This window comes from Belonocnema kinseyi, chromosome 1 (genome assembly GCF_010883055.1).
Source record: "Belonocnema kinseyi isolate 2016_QV_RU_SX_M_011 chromosome 1, B_treatae_v1, whole genome shotgun sequence".
Classification (NCBI taxonomy): Eukaryota; Metazoa; Arthropoda; class Insecta; order Hymenoptera; family Cynipidae; genus Belonocnema; species Belonocnema kinseyi.
The window spans coordinates 16608827-16631817 of NC_046657.1; the positions used below are offsets into that span (position 1 = coordinate 16608827).

General features: G+C 32.0%; 1 protein-coding gene across 13 annotated transcripts in view; it reads left to right on the top strand.

Moving 5' to 3' along the window:
- LOC117171515 (CUGBP Elav-like family member 2) overlaps positions 1–22991 on the top strand; it is a 979205-nt gene that overhangs the window by 752506 nt on the left and 203708 nt on the right. For all 13 annotated transcript variants that reach the window (XM_033358892.1, XM_033358936.1, XM_033358918.1 and 10 more), the window contains one exon: positions 8710–8879. In XM_033358892.1, the coding sequence (XP_033214783.1) occupies positions 8710–8879 (170 nt within the window). The remainder of the gene's footprint in view (positions 1–8709; positions 8880–22991) is intronic.

Below are 22991 nucleotides of genomic sequence, written 5' to 3' on the forward strand. Positions count from 1 at the left end.
CTACATCAGATATCTTAGTTTCATCTATTACTTGTTGGCTTTATTTATTCGAGAAAAATTGCAAATAATTTTATTCCTTTTTATATAGAGAATATATTCTTCATGAAGCAAAGAATAAATCGTACTTTTCAGAATTTTCGAGGTTTCGAGGTTCGATTTTTATGGAGGTTTGAAGTTTCCCCTTAAGGTCGGGCTGATGTGACCTTCGCCAACGGTGCTCATTGATGCGGGGCGAGGCCTTTACTAACAATTCTACTACGCAATCTTAAAATTCTTCTAAAAAAAATCTACTACCTCTACAAAGATTTAGTAAAAGCTTTTCTTTTCGTTTCTCAATCCAGAATCGATTTTTGATATATTTAGAATATCTATTGACCCCGATGTAAAGCTGAGCGATTCTCTAAAATGACTTATAAAGCGTTATCTTTTAATAAAAATATGATATCCATGTATTAAAACCAAAAGTAGAAGCTTCAAGTAGACAATTAAAATTGTCTACCTGTCGTAAACTTGCGAAAAAGTAAAAAGGATTTCCTTTTTTCTTTTTTTCATAATTTTCTCGAGTTCTCACTAACGAGTTCTTCACCCAACAGTGATCATGAATCTTGTTGAGCAAACACTCGTTTGTCCATTCTATTCGGAACATCGTCGCTCATTAATAAGCTCGTTAAAAATAAAGAAAGGATAGGTCACTTCGAGTTCGATTTTTCTTCTCTTTAATCAGTATTCCTCCAAGAAGACAATCGTCTTTTACAAGGCAATAACGTCATCTGCCTTTTGTTAAGATTCTTCTTCTTCGTTGGGGCATACTTCAGACGTCAAATCGTTTATTAAGAGAAATTTGCAAAGGTTAGTGAAATTTAGGAGAAAAGATTAAAGAAAAAGAAAAGGCAGGAAGTAAAAATGAAAGGAAGGAAGGGTGAAATAATTAAAATCAATCCACTAACCGAGAATGACGAAAGAGGTCTGGGTGAATTAGATAGAACAGGAAAAGTTCGAAAGGGGTTGATGGAGGACCAAGCGAGAATAAATACCCCTAACGAGCACGGAAATTGACGGGCCGTTTGAGAGTGCTCGAAAGTCGACCTCCGAGGTCGAACGATACCTTTGTCCCTCGTTAAATTCCAAAAGCGACGATATTTCTGCTCTTCCTTAAAGTCCGCTTTCTATCATCTCATTTCTCTTCTAACTCTCGTTTCATTGAACAGATGTAGAGGGGATGAATATGCAATCTAGCTTACGATCATTTAAATATCCATGAATACCTCCTCGGGATTAAAGATAATATTTTGTACAATAAAATAAGTATTTGTTTGCATGGATTGATTCACTGGGAAGCAAATAACAAAATACACTTTTTTAAATTTTCTAAAAGTTAGCGGTTCGGATTTTATTGACGTTTTAAGTTTCCGTTTGAGATCGTCCGCGTTGGTTGGGTGTAGCCTCCCCTACCCCCCACCCCTACACTTTGCTAAGTCAGCACTTCTGTGCAATCTAGAAATCCCTCTAGAACGAAAACTACTACCTCTAGAAAAACTAATTATAATTCTTTTCTTCTTGGCTTTTAACCCAGAATCTGATGTTCATCGAATTAGAATTCAATTTTAATATGTAAGTCAAAAATATGTCCTTTGTTGGAGCGAACCATTAATCAGAGGGCATGATTGATTCCTTTGTACATTAGGTGGGTTTTTCTCGTCTGGGGGTCTACTTTCCATCTTGTTTACGCGATTTCTTTTCGCTAGTCAGCGATTTCAGTGGTTTCTCATTAAACGTTGTGTGACTTGGCATCGAGCATCAACGCCCCCTTATCCTGACACTGAAGGTCTAGCTAGATTCTACCTTTATTACGGTAGAACGAAATGGGCGTTATCCTTTGCGTCACAGGAAAACATGCTTATTGATTCTTGAATAAACAAAAAGCTGAAAATGAGAGAAAGCACGGACGTTGACCCTCTCTTGAGGGATCTTTACTTTAGGTAATTTTACATGAGAGAGTGGACATGTAGAAACGGAGGTCTTGTGTAAATATGAGTCAACGACCATAAATTATCGGATTAGCACGAAAGAGAATGGTACCTGTAGTACACGTTCTCTAACTTGGACAGAGTTATGCCTTGTGACAACATGTGCTCTTGCAATTTAGATACCTTGAAGTTGAGTTGCTTCTAATTAGTATGCAAATAGTGGGGATAAAATAGGCGTAGCGAGTTCCTTTATAAACATTAAAAGTCCAACCCTTTAATCGCAATACAACACTGTGCCTCGTTGATTATAATTCAAATTAAACTAATTAATCAATTATACAAGCTAAGATGATTTATCGATTATAGTTTCAAAGAACTCATTTTTTTTAACTCGTCGCTTCTCAAAGATCTTTCTGCCCCCCTTTTCAGCAAACAATAAAAAAAGCGTTTCCGCCAACTTGAGTAGGGGAATAGTGAAGTGGTTGCTTGAGCCGAGAAGACAGTTGGAAATCTGAGGTAGGCTGAAAGAGAAAAGAAAGAGAAGATATAGATTGGAGTGGGGATGGGCGCGAGAAAAAAACCATCTCGGAGTTGAATAAATAATTAGGAATTGAAACCCACAAAAAATATGGGTTCTGATATCAGTTAATTCCCCGTTATCTTTAGTGATAGTTAAAAAATTGAATCATGTACAGATTTTTTTAGCTAGATACCAAGATTCTACGTGGAAAATTAAGTATAAGCTATTTTTCAAAATTATTTAAAAGTTGGGGTTTTATCAAGAAATGAAGTTTATGTTCTACATCGGCCGCTTTGAGATGGGCGTGTTCTACTCCGTCTGGAAGTTTGGAGGCGTGGTCTCGCCCCACTGCGTTCTCGAATGTGGAACGTTCCCCCACCACTCCGCAAGACCCGTTCTTCCCAAAAATCTTAAAATCCCTATTGAAGAAAAATTACTGCTTCCAGAAAATTTTACTGCGATACTTCTCTTTTCGGTTTTGCACTGAGAATTCGATATAAAAAAAAAATTAGAAGCAAATTTCCTTTAAAGAATTTTTTTGCGTTATTTTCGGTCCTGGGTTTAGGGTCGATTATTCGACTCAGCAACTGTATTTTCAAGAAATTTCTGGAGATATTCAGGCGAAGCAGTTACACAGCAGTCATCCATTTGTGCACGTGACTGAATGCAGTTTACCCACTCGACATTCCAAACACTCAAAACTCGAGTTAATCGTTGGAGCGAAAGCGTTTACTCTGCTAAGCGGTGAGAGGTGAAAGCAAAGGGGTTGGGGTTAGGGTGGTAGTGTTTGTGTGTGTGTGGGGGGGGGATCTCTGAGTACACGAGAGATTCAAAAGACCAGTAAAGGTGGATTGATGGGTGAGGGGCAGGGTTCCAGGGATTTACTGTTGGTAAACCCAGTGTATGTACCAGGTTTGCTGTTTTACCGAGCGAGAATTGGGTCGAGTTTGCAAGACTTTCAACGACGTCGTCTTCTTCGATCAAGCTTCGCAAGAAATTGCTGCCGTGTCGTGTGGAATCGGACAAGGCACTTCGATCTATTCTTTTTCTTCCAGTCTATGATTTTTATCTTTATCGATTTAAGATTTTGCAAAAAGTATGGGTGGGCTTGATTTTTATAGGGTTTCTTAGCCTAAGGATACGGGTAAGTGTTGGAGGGGGGGGGGGAGGTAGACTTTATGGTTTAAGGTGGAGTTTAAGATATTTAATGATTTCAGTGAAATCTGAAAGAGTTTTTGCTTGCTCACTCTTAGAAACAGAAATTTAGACCTGCTCCTTGAAATGGGGTCGATCTCGAAAAAAAATAAGAAAAGAATACAGGAGACGAGATTCAACGATACAATTTTCCAGGAGACGAATACTCTCAGATGGAATTACGATATTCGAGCAAACCTCGGAGACTTGGGAGCGATTGGCTGCAAGCGAGAATCAACTTGATGGGATATTGGATTATTTTCTCCTGGAATATAACCCAAGCCGAATGAAGTCTTTCAGGAAAGATGAAATTACATCAGATGATGTGACGTCCGAGAAAAATTAAATTAGACGACTTCTCAATTTCCGGTACTTTTAAAACACCTGATAATGCTCCCCCTTTTTCTTCTAACTTTCGTCTAAAATATGTGGCGATTTAGAGAACTTGCAGGCCTCGAACAATGCTTCTGGTAGTTTCGTTTCCGACTCTGGCGCGAAACTTGCCCAATATTTCAGAGTCTGAGCGTAAGGGCTGTTCTGCAGTTCTCGCGAGCGACCTTGTAACGTCTCCCTGTGGGCCATTTAATGGCCCCCAAGATCGCGATTCCCTCGGCTGGGAATTGCTACTTCTCCAGCGAAGCCGAACAGACACTTCTATTAGACCATTCTCAAGTTTCTGCCTTGTCGAAAAATTAATTCAAACTGGAATGGGAAAGGGATTTTAATTTTCTCCGCTGGAGATGAATGGGGCTAACAGATACTTGGAGAGGCCATCATCGAGATTGACTTTTGACTAGTAACTCGTATCGGAGATATGAAAGGTCGAAATTACTGAGGAACATTCTTTTCGTCTTGGAAGCCTCTTTTAACCCCTTTTACCTCTGTTTGTTGATTGTACCTCTGGTGTTCCTATTTACCCCCAGTCTTCATTTGACCTCGGCTCGTTTTTCCCTTTGGAAGAAACGTCATCTGTCTAGGTTTCTGGTTGAAATTGGAGAGTGATGGAGTGGGAAGAGAGCTCCTTTGATGTAGGTACTCGTCTATTGGACCAAACTTAGCATCTCACCCTTTTCAACCCTTCGCTTCAAACCCCTCCCACTTTTCTGACGACCTACGACCTCCATCTCAGACAGGAAGAAGCGGCTCTATTACCAATGAGGCAGAAACCTCGATCTGTGCTTACATCGACCTCGCAACCTCGAAAACTCGATTCTCCACGTGATCTAGCCTCGATGAACTCTAATCCCCGCATCGTCGATGGTAACATTTTCAAAAGAGCCTTTCCAGAGGAATAGAAAATTGCGAATGGGAAAATAAATTGTTTGAAAATGCTTGAGTAAGAGTGTAACTACAGGATTGTTACAGGTCAGAGAATTTTAATCTCTGGTTGCAAATTTCCTTAAAATTCAAATAGTTGGTTGAAAATTAATGTATTTTGTTAAAATATCTTCTTTTTTCAGAAAATTAATCTTCTTTCTAGAAATATATCTTATTGATTGAAAATGTCTTTAAAAATTCAAATAATTGGTTGAAAATTCCCGTATTTGATTAAAATGTCATATTTTTTCTTATAAAATTAATCTTCTTGGTTGACATTTTATCTGTTTCTTCAAAATTTTTTTTTTTTGATGATAATTTAACTATTCCATTTCTTTAAACTGTTTCGTTGAAAATGGATTTTATTTGTTAAAAATTAATTTTTTAACTACAAATTCAACTATTCTATTTTCAGTTAAAGAATGTACCTGTTTTAGGTAAAAAAACCAATGATTTTGTTGAAAATTCGCCTTTTTTGTATAAAAGTAATGTCATTAGTTGAAACTTCATCCTTTTGAGCGAAATTCATTTCTTTGATTGAAAATTAGCTGTTTTTGTTTGGCACTTTATTCTGTTTAACTGAATTTTTTTTTCTTTTTTTTGTTAAAAATTTACATTTTTTAATTAAATATTTATTTGTTTTGTTAAATAATTTTTTCTTTTGAATGATAGATTTTTCGGATTAAAAATTCAACTATTTGCTTAAAAATTAATTTTTTTGGTTGACGACTCATCATTGTAGTTGAAAATTCATTAGAAAATTATTTTATTGTGTTGATAATCATTTTTTTAACTGAAAACTTAAATGTTATATTTTTAGTTAAAAATTAATTTCTTGGATGAAAATTCACCATTTTTTATCCTAAAATTATTTTTCTGAAAAAATTGTAATATTTTATTTTTGGTTGAAAATTTCTCTTTCCTAGTTGAAAATTCATGTATTTTTTTTGAAAATTTCTCTTTTTTGGTAGGGTATTAATATTTTGGGTTCAAAATACATCTATTGAGTTAAAAATTCTTTTTTTTTTTTAAATCCATCATTCTAGTACAAAATAAATTTTGCTAGCTGCAAATTCATCTATTCGTTTGTTTTATTGTTTTAAATTTATCCTTTTTAGTTGAAAAATGATTTAGTTTCTTAAAGACGTCTTTTCTCGGCAGACATCTTTTTTATTTCCATTGAAAATTCAACTATTTCATTAAAAATCCTTTCTGTGTTAAATATTCATTATTTAAGTTAAAAATTCATTTTTTATTTGACAATGTAACTATTTTGTTGAAAATTCAATTCTTTTTCTAGTTGGAGATTTTTTTTTTTATTTTACAATGTGAATACCCTTGTATTCACTAATGATTTTTGAGGTTAAGTCCGCAGGACCGCCACCTATTATATTGTGTTTTAAAGCTGCAGGTTTACCGAATTAATTAATTGTGAGGAAAATTACTTGTTTTGGGTAAAATGGTACAGTAGGGCAGAATGGACGCCTGGGGTAAAATGGAATTGTGAACAAAATAGACCTCTGAGATAAAATAAAACAGTGGGGTATAATGGTGATTTACTGAAAAATGGTTATTTGTAGGTTTCTCTCCCTCTCTTTCCCCCTTTATCTTAAAATGCTTATCTAAATTGAGGGTTCAGTATTTCAAAGTGTAAACTTTATGCAAGCATGATTTTACGGCACAACAAACTGTCGCGTCCGTTGCTCGAAATGGTAATGCCTTCCGTTCGCATAACCACCCCCAACACTCAACAGTGCACATAACTCATATAACCACTGGCGAACCGCGCCTACCCCTGAAAATTACCCTCTCGCTTCACTTCGGCTTAATCGAACGCACCCCCAAGCAAATTTAACGTTTTTTTTTTTACAAATTTAATTGAGTCATTTGTATAATTTAAATAACAGTATCTGCATACAATTCTAATTGATAAATTCAATATTAAGGAATTTGAAAATTAATAATAATCTTCCAATTAATTCATTTGTCACACGACTTTTTCTGTCATATCAATCTGATAGTTCATTTTGTACTCGTCCGTTTGACATCTTAGAAAATTGTTTTAAATTTTGAAAGTTTATAGAAAATAATTAAAATTCTTAATTGTTAAAGTATAAACAAGTTCTAAGGTCGCAATTCTTTTTCAATACAACTTTTTCCAATTTAAAATGAACTTTGGATTGGTTTAATGTAAACGTTCCGTAGTAGCAGTTTTTTCTTTCTAATGTTTTCCATTTTAAATTACTTTTTATTTTTAACGGTTTTTTTTTTACAAAAATTCAATTTTAAAGGTTTATTATGGAACATTTTTCCATGTAGCAGGATGAATATATTTTTTAATTTTTAAAGTCTCTAATCAATTTAAAGTTAAATTATAAATTATTGTACGTAATGACAATTTTAACTTCTATAACTTTATAAAAAACTTTGACTTTCAAACATTCAATTTAGTTTTCTGTTTCAAATCATCAAATTCTATTCGCTTCGAATTCGAGATTATTTTAATTTAAAAGTTTTTAATTTAGAACGCCTTTAATTATAAATAACACAATTTTAATGTCTTTGAATTTTAAATGATGCAATTTTCAAAATTTCATCTGAAAATATTAAATCTTTCACCTCTTCATTCGAAATGATTCAAAATCAATGTTAAACTTAATATGATTTAAAATCATTTAAACGAAGTGTATGTAACAAAAGAATTAGGGTATTTGTACGTAAATCTTTACAGATTTCGAACAATAAATTTAGAAGTTTTTCTTGAATTTAAAAAACTTAATAAAAATTAAAACATTTTCTCAAGGTGCCTCGGAAAATTGAAAATAATTTTTTAAGTTGAAAAATTATTCCAAGGAAATTTTGTTTTCTAAAAATGTGAGACACATTTTAAATAATTTTAAACAATATTTAGAAGTTCTAATAACATTTCAAAAATAATTTGAAATGTAAAAAAATTTAAACGTGTAAATTTTTCAAGATTTAGAAATAACATTTTTAGGCTTTTTCAGGATTATGAAACTATTTAAAATTAAAATAATTAAATCTTCAACTTATGAAGTGTTCAGTATAAAAAAATTAATCGTTCGATTTTTAAAGTTTTTAAATGGGGATTTAGATTTTTAGAACTGAATCTGATTCTCTGAACGCTACAATTATTTATTTATAGAGTTACAAAATTCTAAATTAGGAAATTTAACTGCACTTAATTATGCAGCTTTTCAATACAAAATTAATGAATTAAAAAAACCGGCGAAAAAATATAAAAAGTTGAAAATTGACAATGGAAAAAAAGTTTCAAATTCAAGAGTTTTACGAGGGCTTTAATTTGCAGTTCATTGTTTATTACTTCAAATGAATAAATGTTTAGCTTTAGATTTCGAATTTGTTTATTTCATCAATAGTGAAAAATGTTTGCGAAGCGGGAAAAACCCGGGAAATGACCGGAAATTTTTTTTAAAATTTAAAACGACTAACCTCAATAAATATAAATATAGGATTAACAGTAGCGTTAGATTTTAGAAGTAGGGCTAATTTTAGCGCGTCGGTTTCATAACCGGATTGTTCAGTTTTCGATTATCGTTGTTTGGCTTTTTTTTTAAATTTATAATGTTTTCAAAAATAAATTTATTTTCTATGAATTTAAAAAATAAGATTGTACACAAATTCAATATTTTCAACATCTATAAAATACTATTTTATTTTCTGTTTTAGTGTTCTGAACAACAACTGTTTGGAAAAACCTGATCCCGACAACATTAAAATGTTTGTTGGTCAAGTACCCAAAGATATGGACGAAAATGATCTTCGACCTATTTTTGAAGAATATGGTCGAGTTCATCAAATCAACGTTTTGCGCGACAAGTTCAGCGGCAGCAGTAGAGGTAAGTTATTTAAAATAATATTATTTATTGTTTTATAAATTTGGATTTTTTTATTTAAAAAATCTTATTGTAGCTTTATATTACCGTATTTAATTTTTTTTTTAATTCTTATTTGAGTTTGATCGTTTTTAGTAGAAAATTTAAGTATCTGGTTGATAGTTAATATTTTTTTATGATAATTCATTCTTTTTGGCAGAGAATTAATCTTATTGGTTCAAAACATCTTTTTGGCTAAAAATTGAACAATTTGTTTTGAAATTTGGTTCCTTTCTTGACTGAAAAAGAAGTTTTGCAACCACTCGGTTTAAGATCTGTTTAGATTAGACCGCACCATGCTTCCGATTAGTGGGCCCCTACCTACCATATTTGGTTTAAAAAATTATTTATAAGATTTGATCCAATTTATCAATTTATTTACTTATTTAATTAGACATAAATGTATAAAGTGGCCTCCGAGACCTCATGTTCATCTTAGTGTAAAAATGAAATCACTGCCATACTTGAAAGTTAAATCCCATTTCAGAAAGCTGGAAAATACTTTCCGGAATAAAATTCGATTTTCACCGCGAATATTTGATGAATTTGCAGAAATAAATAGTCTATAAACCGTTTATGGAATGAATTTTGAAAATAGAGAGGAATGAGGTTGTCGAGACTGAAGGGTAATTTGAATCAGTATAAGCCGATTGACAAACAGGTTCATTCGCCAGTCGAAAAGCGCGGTCGGGACTTCACGATTACACACACATTTAATAGGTACTTATCCCCCACCCAAATTTCCCGACTAGATTTACAATTTACTAAAATCCGATTAATTTGCTCTCTGCGGAATACGATTTATTTCCAAATTGAAATCTATTTCAAAATTAATTTGGTTTCCTCAATTCTTCGTTTTTATTACATTGCAATAAAATTTACTTTTATTGGAATACAAATAACTAAATAATATTTTTTATCAGCGAAACTGTGACAAATGAAACAGTAGAGGAAATAAAATATTTAGTTAAATAATATAAATCAGGGCGTCTACCAATTCGAGCCGGCAAACACATTTAAAGATTTGTGAATCAGAATTTCTAGAAAAGTAGTTTTATTCTGTGCTCAAATCTATTTTTTAGTGTTTTTAGTTATTATTGATGAACTTTTATCTGTGAATGATTTTTTAATAATAGGAAATAATTTGTTTCTTAACATATTTCCATAATTTTAAAGAGACGAGAAGAAAGAAATTATGGTCTTGGAAAATTGAAAACTATAAGTTGTATTTTTAAGTTTTGAAAATTTCAAAATACGTCGAAAAAGTATCTGAAAGATTTAAAAATAATTATTTGAAAAGAGAAACGAAAAAGTTTTTGTAAAGATTCCTGGGAATTTTTTTATTTGAAAAAGATTCAAAGGTTATTTAAATCTTGAAAAAAATCTAAAAGAAAATGTAGATTTTTAAAGATTATGAACCAAAATTTTAGTCACTTTTTCAGAATTTTGAAAGATTTCAAGAGAACATACAAAGTTTCTGATGATTTTTCTGAAATTTTTAATTACTTTTTATTTTGATAAATAAATTTTAAAACATTATTTAAACAAAAATTTGACATTTTCAAATATTTCCAAAATTCTTAAAGAAGAATGTGGAACGTTTTAAATCATTTTTCCATCTTTTTTTGTTATTTGTAGGAAAAATAAGAATAATTTATTTTCAAATTGTAGAACTTTATGCAAAAAATTTACTTTTTTTTGTAGAAAAATTTCAAGAAATTCAAAACAAAATGTGGATATTTGATGATTTCGAAACAAAATTTAGATGCGTTTAAAAAATTTGTAAAGATTTCAAGAAAATGAAAAATCTTTATAAGATTTCTGTGAAAATTTCTATATATTTATTTCTTTAAAATTTAACCTTGATAGAATATTTCAAATATTTCAAAATATTTCCAAAATTATCAAAAAATGTAGTAGACTTAGAATTTAAAAAAAGTTAAATCTTGAAGAAATTAAAAAACATTGAAAACAAAATGTTGATTTTTTGATGATTCCGAAACAAAATTTAGAAGAATTTTGAAAATTTGGAAAGATTTCTAGAGAATACAAAAAAAGCGTTTGGAAAAATTCAATTTATTAAAAAAAATGTTTGGAGCCCTTAGAAGTTTTGCGAATACAAAAACATAATTTATAACTAGAAGAATTTAAAACAAATGTTAAATAAAATGTGGATTTTTTGTGATTTCGAAACGAAGTTTAGAAGCGTTTTATGACTTCAAATATTGCAAGAGAATATAATTTTTCTTGAGATTCCTAGGAAAAAGTTAAATGGTTTTTTATTTTGAAAAATTAATTTTAAAAGAAAGTTTATAAACGTTTGAAAGCTCTCCTGTGACCATTTTATTGGTTTTCTGCAAAATGTCGGATATAATTGACAAAATTATTTAAATTGTTGTGAAGAATTTTTCTATTCGGATAAGGGACTTATGCACATATTTAATTACAAAACGTGCATTTAAAGCCATGTAACGAGTGTACAAGCAGATCAAGGCAGTCGTGAGATCAATATTTTTTCACCCATGTTGAAAAATAAAAATTTAAAGAACGCGATAAAATTTTCGGAAAATATGAATAAATATTTAAGGATCGTTTTTGACCGGGCACAGGCTTAAGGGAAGAAAAAACTTCATTTATGAAAATAAGAAATATCGACCGACGCATTTAGGCTTTACGGCAGAAGTTTGACCTCTATCTTTCTCTGTCAGCAATAGTGCAATCTGTATTATCCACAGAACAGTTAATTATTGATTAATTATTGAAGATTTATGAAAACGAACTATTAAAAAATTTCTTTATTGTAATGGAAATTTTACAACTTACGTTAACTACGTTATAAACACATGTAATTATTTTTAAACTATCACAATAAAGGGGGAAAACGGGCTTTTGTAATTATTTTTCAATAATTAATCATTAATTAATAGCGAAAATTAGTAAACACTCTAATTATTTATGACTTGTACTTTTTTCATTATTTACTAATGATCCTTCAATAAAAAGAAGGTCCAGATTTCAGGAAAAATGGGGCGATTAATTGCCCTGATTAAGACACGTGAGTGCTGCATCGCCTTGTTAGTTTTCCCGGTCGCTTTTCAAATTAAAAGCCGAGCTTTCAGGAGCGACGCTAATTGGATTCGTTGCGACATTTCTGCCCCTTTTAGATTCTGTAGTAATAGGAACACCATATAAAATATTTATATACTATAGCGGTCAGAAATTTGTTAAATTATTCTATTTATAAAAAGTAATTGAAATAAAAATTATTTAAAATCTATAACAGGGTGGCGGTAGGTCAGGGAAAACCTGAAAATCAGGAAAAAGTCAACGACTTTGATTGGTCAAAGAAAGGACCTGGATTTTAAGTAAAATCTTGCAAAAATCGGGAATTTCTATAAGAGACACTTTTAGTAACTGTCAAGGATAACAAAATTTACGTTTTTAAACTTTATTTTGAAATTTTTTTATTTCATTGGGACAACCGAAAAATCCTGATAAATAAAATTCCCGACACGGTGATATTCTCGAAATGGAAAATTCCCGAATAATAAGATTCCCGAAGTATAAAATTTCTGGGTATAAAAATTCCCAAATAATAAAATTTCTGAACTATTTATTATATTACCGAATTGGAAAATTCCTTAATAATGAAATTCCCGACTGTCTGTAATATTACCGAATAATAAAATTCCCGACAGAAAATTGCCGAACTATAAAAAATCCAAACCAGCAATTTCCTGAATTTAAACATCTAAAAATGTTTTATTTATAAGATTTATTAAATTGTTACGATTCAAACATTATAATTGTTTATATTTGGGAATTTTATAATTCAGGAATTTCCTAGTTCGGATATATAATAATTCGGAATTTTTGCCGGGCATTCTATCATTCAGGAATTTTCAAATTCTGTAATATTATTTACGGTCAACAATTTTATTATTCGGAAATTTCACAATTCGAGAACTTTATCATTCTGGAATTTAATAGTTTGGGAATTTTATTATTCAGGAATTTTTAAATGTGGGAATTTCACAGTATAGTTCATTCTTTTGACGGATTTTTTCATTTTGTTGAATATCAATATTTACAGGTTGAAAATTTAACTATTTGGTTGGAAGTTGACCTGGTTTGTTAAAAAATTGGTCTCCTTAGATTTAAAGTTCAAATATTTTAGTTGTAGGTGCAACTGTTCGGTTAACAAATTTCTTTTTGAAAATTTAATTATTTGATAAATATTCAGCTTTCTTGATTAAAATTAAAATTTGTTCCTAAAAATTAATTTTTATGCCTTAAAAAGTCAACTGTATTATAAATCATCGGACTTTTTAGCATGAAAATTCAACTTTTTTGGTTGAAGTTTGATTTTTTTTAAATTCGACCATTTGGCTGAAAATTCAAATTTTAGGTTGAAAATTGTACTGTTAGGTTAGGAATTCAACTGTTTTGTTAAAAATTTATATTTATGTTCATTTGGTCAGAAAATTCGTCGTTTTGGAATAAAATGTAAACTATATTCTAAAAAATTCCATTATTTAGTTAAAAATATAACTTTTTTGGTGAAAATCAAGTTTTTTTTTAATTCGACCATTTGGTTGAAGAATTATCTTTGTAGTCTAAAAATTCAACATGTGAGTTAAAAATTTAACTATTTTCTTGAAATTTGAACTATTTTTTGAAAAAGAAACCATTTTGTTAAAAAGTCTTTTTGTGTTGAAAAATTAACGAATTTGTCAACAATTTTGAAAATTCAGTTTAGCGGTCATCCTGTATAGAAGGGGTGCTTTATCTGAGAAAAAACATAAGAAAGGGGTTTCTTTTAAAAATAGTAATTAAAAGAATATCAGATATTGAAAAGCTGGATTTAATTAATTAATTAATTAGCCGAAGCAATTTTTCAAAACTTTTTTTATTCTATTTTGTTTTTAAAGCCGCCTTAATGTGAATGTAATACTAGAGCTAAGTCCTTGATACTCTCGAGTTATTATCGTCACTCTGACATTGATTTTTGTCCAGCATAAGGGTAGCGAATACCCGTTTTTTATATGCGGGTATATTCCCATTCAAATTGACGATAGTGCCTCCAAATTGAGGCGAGTAACGGTATGAGGCCTTTTTATGAGAATAAGTGAAAAGAAAAGTCAATAAAAAATAACTTCAGAACCAAAGAAAATGGACCTTTTCTTTTTTATTCCATGGCTCACAGTAGTTTGACTTAATTCTTTTGTTCAGTTCATTGTTTATATTGCCCATAAAAGTTTATTGGGATCGTCTCTTGAAGAAATAAAAAACTTGTGAATTGCTCCAACTCGAGCTTTTGAAGTGTTAGAAAGTCCCTGATTTTGTATAAAAATAAATTTATAAAGTTTGTCGAATTAAATATTTCTTTAACATTTAATGAAGTTTAAATAGTTATTTCAAATATATTTTGCAATTTTTCGTTTGTTCGTGTTTTCTATTTTTTATTTAAAATTTTTTATTCAAACAAGATCTTTAACAGAGCAAAGAATCGAGACTTTGAAGATTTTCAGTAGTCAGGTCAGTATTGTGTCAGACCTATGCATTATGTGATTCAGAAATGAATAATTAATGGAATTAAAAATAAGTTTGATATTAATAGAATTGTACCGTGAGTCTTAAACCTTCCCAATTTTCAAATTTTTAAATTTTCTCAATCTGGGTGAGAATTTGGGATAAAAACAAACAAAATAAAAAATTCAAAATCTGAAAAAAAATCACATTTCATTGCAATATGTTAAAAATTACCTAATCTTTAACTTGGTTTATAAAATAGATAAAAAGGCCCATTGATATAATTATAATACAAATAATAAATATTTAAGAATGCTTACAGTTTAAAATTTTGTTATGTTATGTTAGTGTTCGTTGTCGGAAATTGGTATTTTTAATGAAAAAATTATGAGCTTTTACAGATTACGGTTCAGAATCATTAAACGCGCAATGTTTGTAAAATATTAATTTCTTGTTCTGTTGACGTTTTATACCAGAAATCGGCACATTTATTAAAAAATATCTAGATTTCAAGGAAGATATCAAATTTTTTAATACTTTATGTTATGCTCTGGTTTTTATGAAGATTTACAATCTTAGACAATTTGTTTTGATGTTCTGTTAGTATTTTCCGTCTAAAAATGCTATTGTTAATAAAAACATAATTAAATTTTCTTTTTTAAACAAATTTTTTTTCAATTGGGTGTGTGAGTATTTTTAAACAAAACTAACTGTTGCAGTTTTATCGTCTGTACGGATATATTGTATAATTATATTAATATACTATATTTTAATATATTTATATTATTATAGTATTCTTGTTAAGAATTCATTTTGCTTGCATTTATATTTCTTTTTTTTACATTTTCTTTCTCTGAAAAGTATGTTTTAGTACAAAAATGTTTTTTTTTGTAAATTCAACAATTTTGTTAGTAAGTCATCCTTTTTGGTTGGAACTGAAAATATAACTTATCTGTTTTGAGTGGTGAATTAATATTTTTTAGCTGAAAATTCGTTGGTTGGTGGAAAACTAGACGTCTTGGTTTCAGATTTTCTCTTTTTGTGTTGAAAATTCTAATGTTTTGTTGGAAAACTATTTTGTTGAAAATACAACTGTTTTACAGAAAATCCTCTTTTGGCTCAAAATTTGAAGAATTCAGGTTATTGTTTTTTTTCCTTTTAGGTTGAAAAATCTTCTTTTGTTAAATATTCACCTTTTTGGTTGAAAAATGTATCATTGTTAAAAAACCATAATCTCTTTGATTGAAGATTTGACTGCTGTGTTGAAAATTCATCTTCTTTTGTTTATATTTAATTTTATTTACTAAAAATTAACTTTTATACTTTTTGTTGAAAATCGATCTTTTGTAGTTGAAAATTGATCTTTTGGTGTGAAAATTCTTGATTTTGATGGAAAATTCTCATTTTTGTTAGAACATTAATCTTCGTTTCTTGAGAATTCGTCTGTTTAGGTTGAAATTTCAAGACGTTGAAGTTTGCCACAGATATGGATTACAAAGTTGTGTAATTAATTTAAAAAAAACTAAGAGTCACATTAAAAAAGTAAAAGCATCCCTGGATTCGTCTCTTAAACATCTCGGTGTGCATTTTTTGTTGTTGTTTAAACAATTTGCTAAACAATTACGCCATTTGTTATCTTTCTGCAATTGTTATGAACAAAGTATACATCGGATCGAAAAAATCAAGTGCACTATTGCATTCCTCTCGAAAGTATCTAGACGTGCATTTTTTTGTTTTTTCATAAACCCATTTTTTAAACAATTAGAGCATTTGTTGTTCAGCGCTCTATTGCTCCGTGCCCGTAGATATGGATTTCAAAGTGGTGTAATTAATCTAAAAAAAAACTAAGGGTCACCTAAAAAAAGTAAAAAACCTCTGGATTCGTCTCGGAAATATATCGGAAAACAACAAATGCCCTAATTGTTTAAAAAATGGGTCTACGAAAAGAAAAAAAATGCACATCTAGATATTTTCGAGAGGAATGCAACAGTGTACTTGGGTTTTCGATCCGATGCATACTTTGTTTATAACAATTGCAGAAAGATAATGAATGGCGTAATTGTTTAGCAAATTGTTTAAGCAAAAAAAAAATGCACACCGAGATATTTCCGAGGCGAATCCAGAGGTGTTTTTACTTTTTTGATGTGATTCTTAGTTTTTTTAAAATTAATTACACAAGTTTGAAATCCATATCTGTGGCAAACTTCAACGTCGTAAAATTTTAACCATTTGCTTAGAAACTTAATTATTTTATTACCAACCGTATTATTTTGCTGAAAATTCAACTTTTTAAAATTGAAAATGTAACTATTTTGTTTAAATTTTTTTGTTGATATCTTAACTGTTGTATTTTTCATTTAGAATTCATCTGTTTATTCAAAATTCATTTTGTCAGGTTGATAAATAAATTGTCTTCTTAAAAATTCGTCTTTTTAGCTTCAAAATTTAACTGTTCGGTTGAAAATGAAACTATTTTTGGTTGAAGTTTAATCTCTTTTGATTAAAAATTTAACCATTTGATTAAAAATTCAACTATTTGGTTGAACGTTCAACTATTTTGTGGAAAGTTTAATTCTTTTGTTGAACATGTATTTATTTTATTGTAAATTCAAGCATTTCGGTAAAAAAATCGTCTTTTTTGGATCAAAAATTCAACTGTTTTATTGAAAAGTAGTCTATTTGGATAAAAAAATTCGTCCTTTGGGATAAAAAATTTATCTTTGTTCCTTGAAAATAAAATGGAACAGTAAAGGTAAAGTGGAACAATGGCCAAAATATACCCCAGAGAGCAAATGAAATATTAGGTTAAAATAGTTGTCTTCTGAAAAGGAAAAAAAAACCTTTAGAACTGTCAGGAAATATGAACAAAGTCAGTGAATTTTTAAATTAATATTTCGTTGCAACCCTCAACTAAATTGTGTGGAAAATGACCAATTTTTAATAAAATGATACAGTAGGGGTAAATAGACGCCTGGGATAAAATTTTTTAAAATTATTGTCAACAGTGGAGTACCAATAAGGTAGCTTTTGACATTGTTAATCAAAATTAATCCTGACAAGGACATTGAAAAATTTAGAAATGGGACGAATCCTGACGAGGACTTACGATGGGCTTGAAAATAGCAGCCCTTCACGTTTCGAGATGGAGTAAAAGGCGATAATTTGTTCCTCGTAAGTAAGAAATTGAAGAGTATCCCGAGATTTTCTAGGCTAAAGGGAAGGTTAGGGAAGACTCCTTTTCCGGTGATTTATAACTGTTTGACTCCTCAGATAGTATTTGTCCTACCCCCTCTTCTGCCCATCCCTCTTTACTTTTTCGACCCTCACCAATTTTTTATGTCAACCTCGATCAGCCTTGCAGTAAAAAAGCCACGTCCAACTGTCTGGCGAGTTTCCCTCGTCACGAGCCATTGAATGATGACGATTGATAAATGTTCATTTCTGGCGAATCCTTTTCGATTTTTTTTTCTTCAGAATATCTTTTATGAATAAATTATAGTTTCGGTCGGGTGTCCGCCCGTTTGTCGTACCTTTTTCCAAGAAGGTGAAGTGCGTGGAATTGATGAAAGGGGAATTAGAAGAAATAAGGAAAGGGGAATTGAAGGGAAATGAGGGCTGGGTTGGTGAGGGGAAATGAGGGGAGAAAATTTAGGTGAATTTAGGGTTTGGGAAGTGGTGGAAGTACATTTTTATGATTGTGAGGCAGTAGGGGAAGTGATCATTAGTGGTGGTAGTAGGTGAAGAGAGGGGGGAAAGTACGGGAAATATGAAATATTTTCCTTTTTCGAACATTTTTTCCTTATCTAAAGTTGTTTGATATCAAACGCTTTCAATGCGAAATTTCTAATTATTAATTGTTTCAAAAATGATTTAATCCTAATATTTAAACATTTGTTTGAAAAATCATTTTTTAACAAGAAAAAAATATAGATGATGTGAAACCTTCTATTAATTTATTGAATAAAAATGACAAATCGGTCCAACTTATTTTTCTTTTTTTTCGAAGACCAAATGTAATTCAGAGTGTACACAAATATGTTCGAAGGTCCCCTCTCAGGACCTTCTTTTTTTCGTCGACATTGAAAGATCGAGAAAAAGGGAAGACATTTCCTGCCTTGCGGGGCAAAAAGAAAGGAAATAAAAGGACCGTAGGCAGAGAAAGTAAGTTAGGTGAATGTACGTGGAGGCAAACACCCACACAAGTTTCAGAGTGGGGGGGGGGGGGGGGGGGGGGGGGTTACGAGGGATGGAAGGTGGTGAGGATCGATGCTCAGACAGCGGTGGTCGCTGGACGCTTCCAAAACCCTTCCTCGGTCTATTGATCGAGGGAGGGGGGGGGCAGCACCCACCCCCAAAAGCCCCATTCTCCCTACCCATGAGCTTTTGCGACCGAACATAAGTGCAACCTACGTAACGTAAGGGATAACCAAACGTCATCTACACTCAGAAAATGGTCAACTATTTTACTCCCTTGGGACAAACTTGGTTTATAGGCAACCCGTCGTACATGAGTTTTTAAAAGTTGTATCCGCAATTCGATGTCTGGGCTGAGGATTATTATTGGCTGATAAAGAATTTTTTTAATTAGTTGTAAGATTGGTTTTTATTAAATTTATTTCTTGAGGAATTTTGTCCGCTTTTCTGAAAATTTTACAGGAAGTTTTTCGTAATAGTAAAAGTTTTCATTTTGAGAGTAGATACTTTTTCAGAAAATCAAATCTATGTAGCTTTTTAATAAGAATTTTTCGGTCATTGAGCCTTAACGGAACGTCACAATTACTTGTAACGAAAATTTTAGAGAATATGAAGAAATTTGTCAGAAAGTTCTGATAAATTATCGGAAAATTGTAGTAGATTTCTCAGAAAAGTACCGGGAAACTTTTCTGCTTCGAGGAAAACTCCTTCGAAACTTTGCCCAAGAGTAAATGTAAAGTTTCTCAGGAATTTTTAAACATAAATGTCCCAAGAGTTACTTTTTCACAAGAACTTCTGCAAATTTGTTCCATTTAACTGTAAAATGACTAACAATATTTTGGAAAATGATCTAGAATATAATAATGTTAAGTGAAACTATGGACAAAATCTGCAGCCATTTTTCAAAAAAAAAAAAAGCAGTGTCAAAGAGTAATTTTAAGTATGAAACAAAATATTTTTTATTGATATTAAAAAAGTATGACTCTTTCCGCACAGTTGGTTTTCCGAAAACATAATGGAAAAAATTTAATTTCTCGAAACAAAAAAAATTACATTTCGTCCTTCACGCGTTTGAAAGTGAGAATACTCAGCTTTATTTTAGGATTAAAAACAAGGAGGCGCAATGCGCCTGCAACAATAATTTCGTTACCTATTAAGATTTCTATTAAGTAGTTCAAATTTCCCTTCCCCTCTCTTTTGTCATGTACCATCTTATCGCATCCCTAATCCGTCTCCCCCTTCTTTGTTTTTCTCGCACTCTCTTCTCCTACTGATCTTGCCCTACTTTCCATTCCCTATTTTCCCTCCTCTCCTTCACTTCATATTCAACTTCCCTACTCCTCCCTATCCCACATAATTTCCCCACCCTTCATATAATTCTCGCCCATCCTATAAATCTCCTCTCCTCGTATACTTCCCTCCCATCCTCTACGCCTCTCCTCATATACTTCTTGTCCATCCTATACAATCCCTCCCTTAATACCTTATCACACCTCTCGCATTTCCCTATTCTCTTTTCGCATTTCCCTATTCTCTTTTCGCATTTACTTCCCCTCATCGCACCACCTTTTTCTTCCTTCTCTTCGTATCATCATTCCCTCTACAAAACCCCCAAAAAAAGTTAAAATAAAAAAAAATTATTTTTTTAATGGGAGTCAAATTGTAAATTTCTAAATACTATCTAAAAACATATCAGCACAAAATCCAAAAACTTTAAACCCTCCTCATCGGTAAATTCTTTTCGATATTAGAAAAAAGTTCACCCATAAATTACGATCCAATATGACTACATTTTGCCCAAGTTTGATTCCAATTGATTTATTGTGTGATTAGATTGAAGAAAAAATGCCCCGATTGTTAATTCAATTTTTCGTTTATTTTTTATTTTCTCATTTATAGATTAATTTGCTGGAATTTCCGCTCTAATTTATAATCGATAATAGTATACTGACGTGGAGGGTATCCCACGTGAACTTCGTGTTTAGAGTTTCGAGGTGGTGAATCAGAAAGCAGAAGCAAATATTGACTTGTGGTAAACGCTGGACCTCTTCGCTATCCTGCTGAAATGGCTTTCCATCCTCACGAGTCCTGTAATAAAAAAATCCAATGTTTCTCGGTTGCAAATTTAGGTCACAGAAAATAATTTCAGCCATTAAAGCTAAAATTTAATATTAACTGACAAGTCGATCCTCTGCGATCCAGTAATAAACAAAAAAGTCAAACCTCATGTTCAAGCGAACAAAGTTACCATAAAATGGGGTTAAGCGGCGAAGGTGGGGAAAATTTATTTTTATAAATTAATTATGCAATGGATCATATTTTCCGACATCTGAACTTTATTTTTTTTTTCAACGAATGAGCGAGTTAACCCCGCTATATGGGGTAAAGTAGCTCACACTTCAATAGATGTTTTTATTCTCAAAAACTGAAAAGCAACTATCCGCTTAGCCCCATTTTATTTCAATCGCTATCAGATCCAGTTGAATTATTCTGGGCCAAATTTGGCACTCTGCTGATTATAATTTGCCAACTCTAAGCGGATTCGCATCTTGGAAAGTACCTAATAGACATTTTGACGTCAAGACCAAAACCCATTCCCGATAATCCAGATACTAGTGGGCGTATGTCCAATTTCTCCGATATCCGGAAGTCCGGTCTTCAATTAAAGCGAGTGCAGAGTCGTGTCGTTGCTTGGCCGCGAAGGAGCAGCTGAGTCTCTTCAGATTACGATCCTGTCTTAAAGCTTCCACCCCCAAACCACCCGCTCTTGACAAAATTAGAGTGGTGGAGGGGGACTTTTGTGTCCTTTCCTGTTGGTCCCTGGTTATCGAACAACGATCTCGGACTCAGTGCCGAGAAGTTTTGGTGAAACTTAGAACTCCCAACCCCAAAACGAACCCAGTCCCTTTTCCATGAACTCGCATCTGTTGGGATTGCACAAAACTTTCAGGAGGAATTTTCCTTCGACTCTGTTTCTGTATGGACACTAAAGTGGTACGACAAAAGAGTTTATAGATTTATTTGCATTATTTATTTTTAGTTATTCTCATCTTAATTATTTTAAAAATTTAGTCTTCCGGTGGCGGAGGGAGGGGAGTGCCAGAATGTTTCTCAGCTAGCCTTTTAAAATATATTGAAGTTACACACCTCATTTCTGGTAAATGAATACGAAGAATTGACTGGAATGTGGGTGGAAAATGAGGAAGAGGAGATGAATGGATGGGAGATTGGTAAAAAGGGGATAAAAGGAGAAGAATCAGTGTGGTTGAGGATGTAGAAATAACGTAGAGTGTAGGAATGGCAAGAGAGGACACAAAAGGGGCAAAGTGTACTTGAGTAGGTAGAGAGGAAATTGTTCGGTGGATAGAGGGAAATATAAAAAAAGGCTTGTGGAAAATAATAATAGAGAAAGATTATAGTAGGGGCGTTGATGAGACGGATTAGACAGGGAGAGGAAAATGAGTAAAGAAGAATGGAAGGAGTGGCGATTTGGTGGAGAAGGAAAGATTTTGAAGGGTTAGGTAAAAGGGAAAGTATAAGAAGGGTGATAGTGAAGGTTTTAGTAATTGTAGGACTGTCACAAAGGAGGCAGCATGTACTTAAGAAAAAGGAAAACAGGGCATCTAAATTATAGGATGTGGTAGATAATTTTAAGAGAGTATTAGCATATTTAATAGAGGGGCAGTCGCGCGTGGGCTAAAAATTAGGCAGCGGAAAAGGCGTTTTGAAGAAGAAAAAAAGGGTAGTCGAGTGAAAGGGTGGTGGGGAAATTAATTCACAGGAAGTGGAAAATATGAAATAAAGCGACATCAAAGTTAATAGTAAAGTAAAGGGTTGATAGGGGCGGGGGGGGGGGGGGGGGGGGGGGGGGGGGGGGTCCAGTGAAAACAATCTAAGGAGAAGCAGGTAGGTTGTAGACATGAGAGGTGTTAAATAGGGATAGGAAAATAAGCAACGAATGATAGGGCGAGTGGCAATTTGGTTGGCATGAATTGATGATAAAAGATAAGGTAGAAGGGTAAGTAGAATTAAGGTGAGTATAGGGGTAAAATTAAGGATAAGACTAGCACGAAAGTGACAGGATTAATTGAAAGAGGGGTATATTAAATGCAGAGAAGGTTTAATTCAAAACAGGGTTGGTTCTCTATAGAAAACAATCTAAAGATAAAAATGTAGGTTTTAAGGAAAGATGAAAATAAGCAAAATGGCACGATTTTAGATTATTTGGATGGGTCTAGGGAAAACCATTTAAGAACGTTCTCTAAGTCCCAGTTGTGCTCATCCTTCTCTGTCATAAGCACTGGAATTAATGTTAAGCTTTCTAACCAAATGAGTTGAGCACCGTTTATG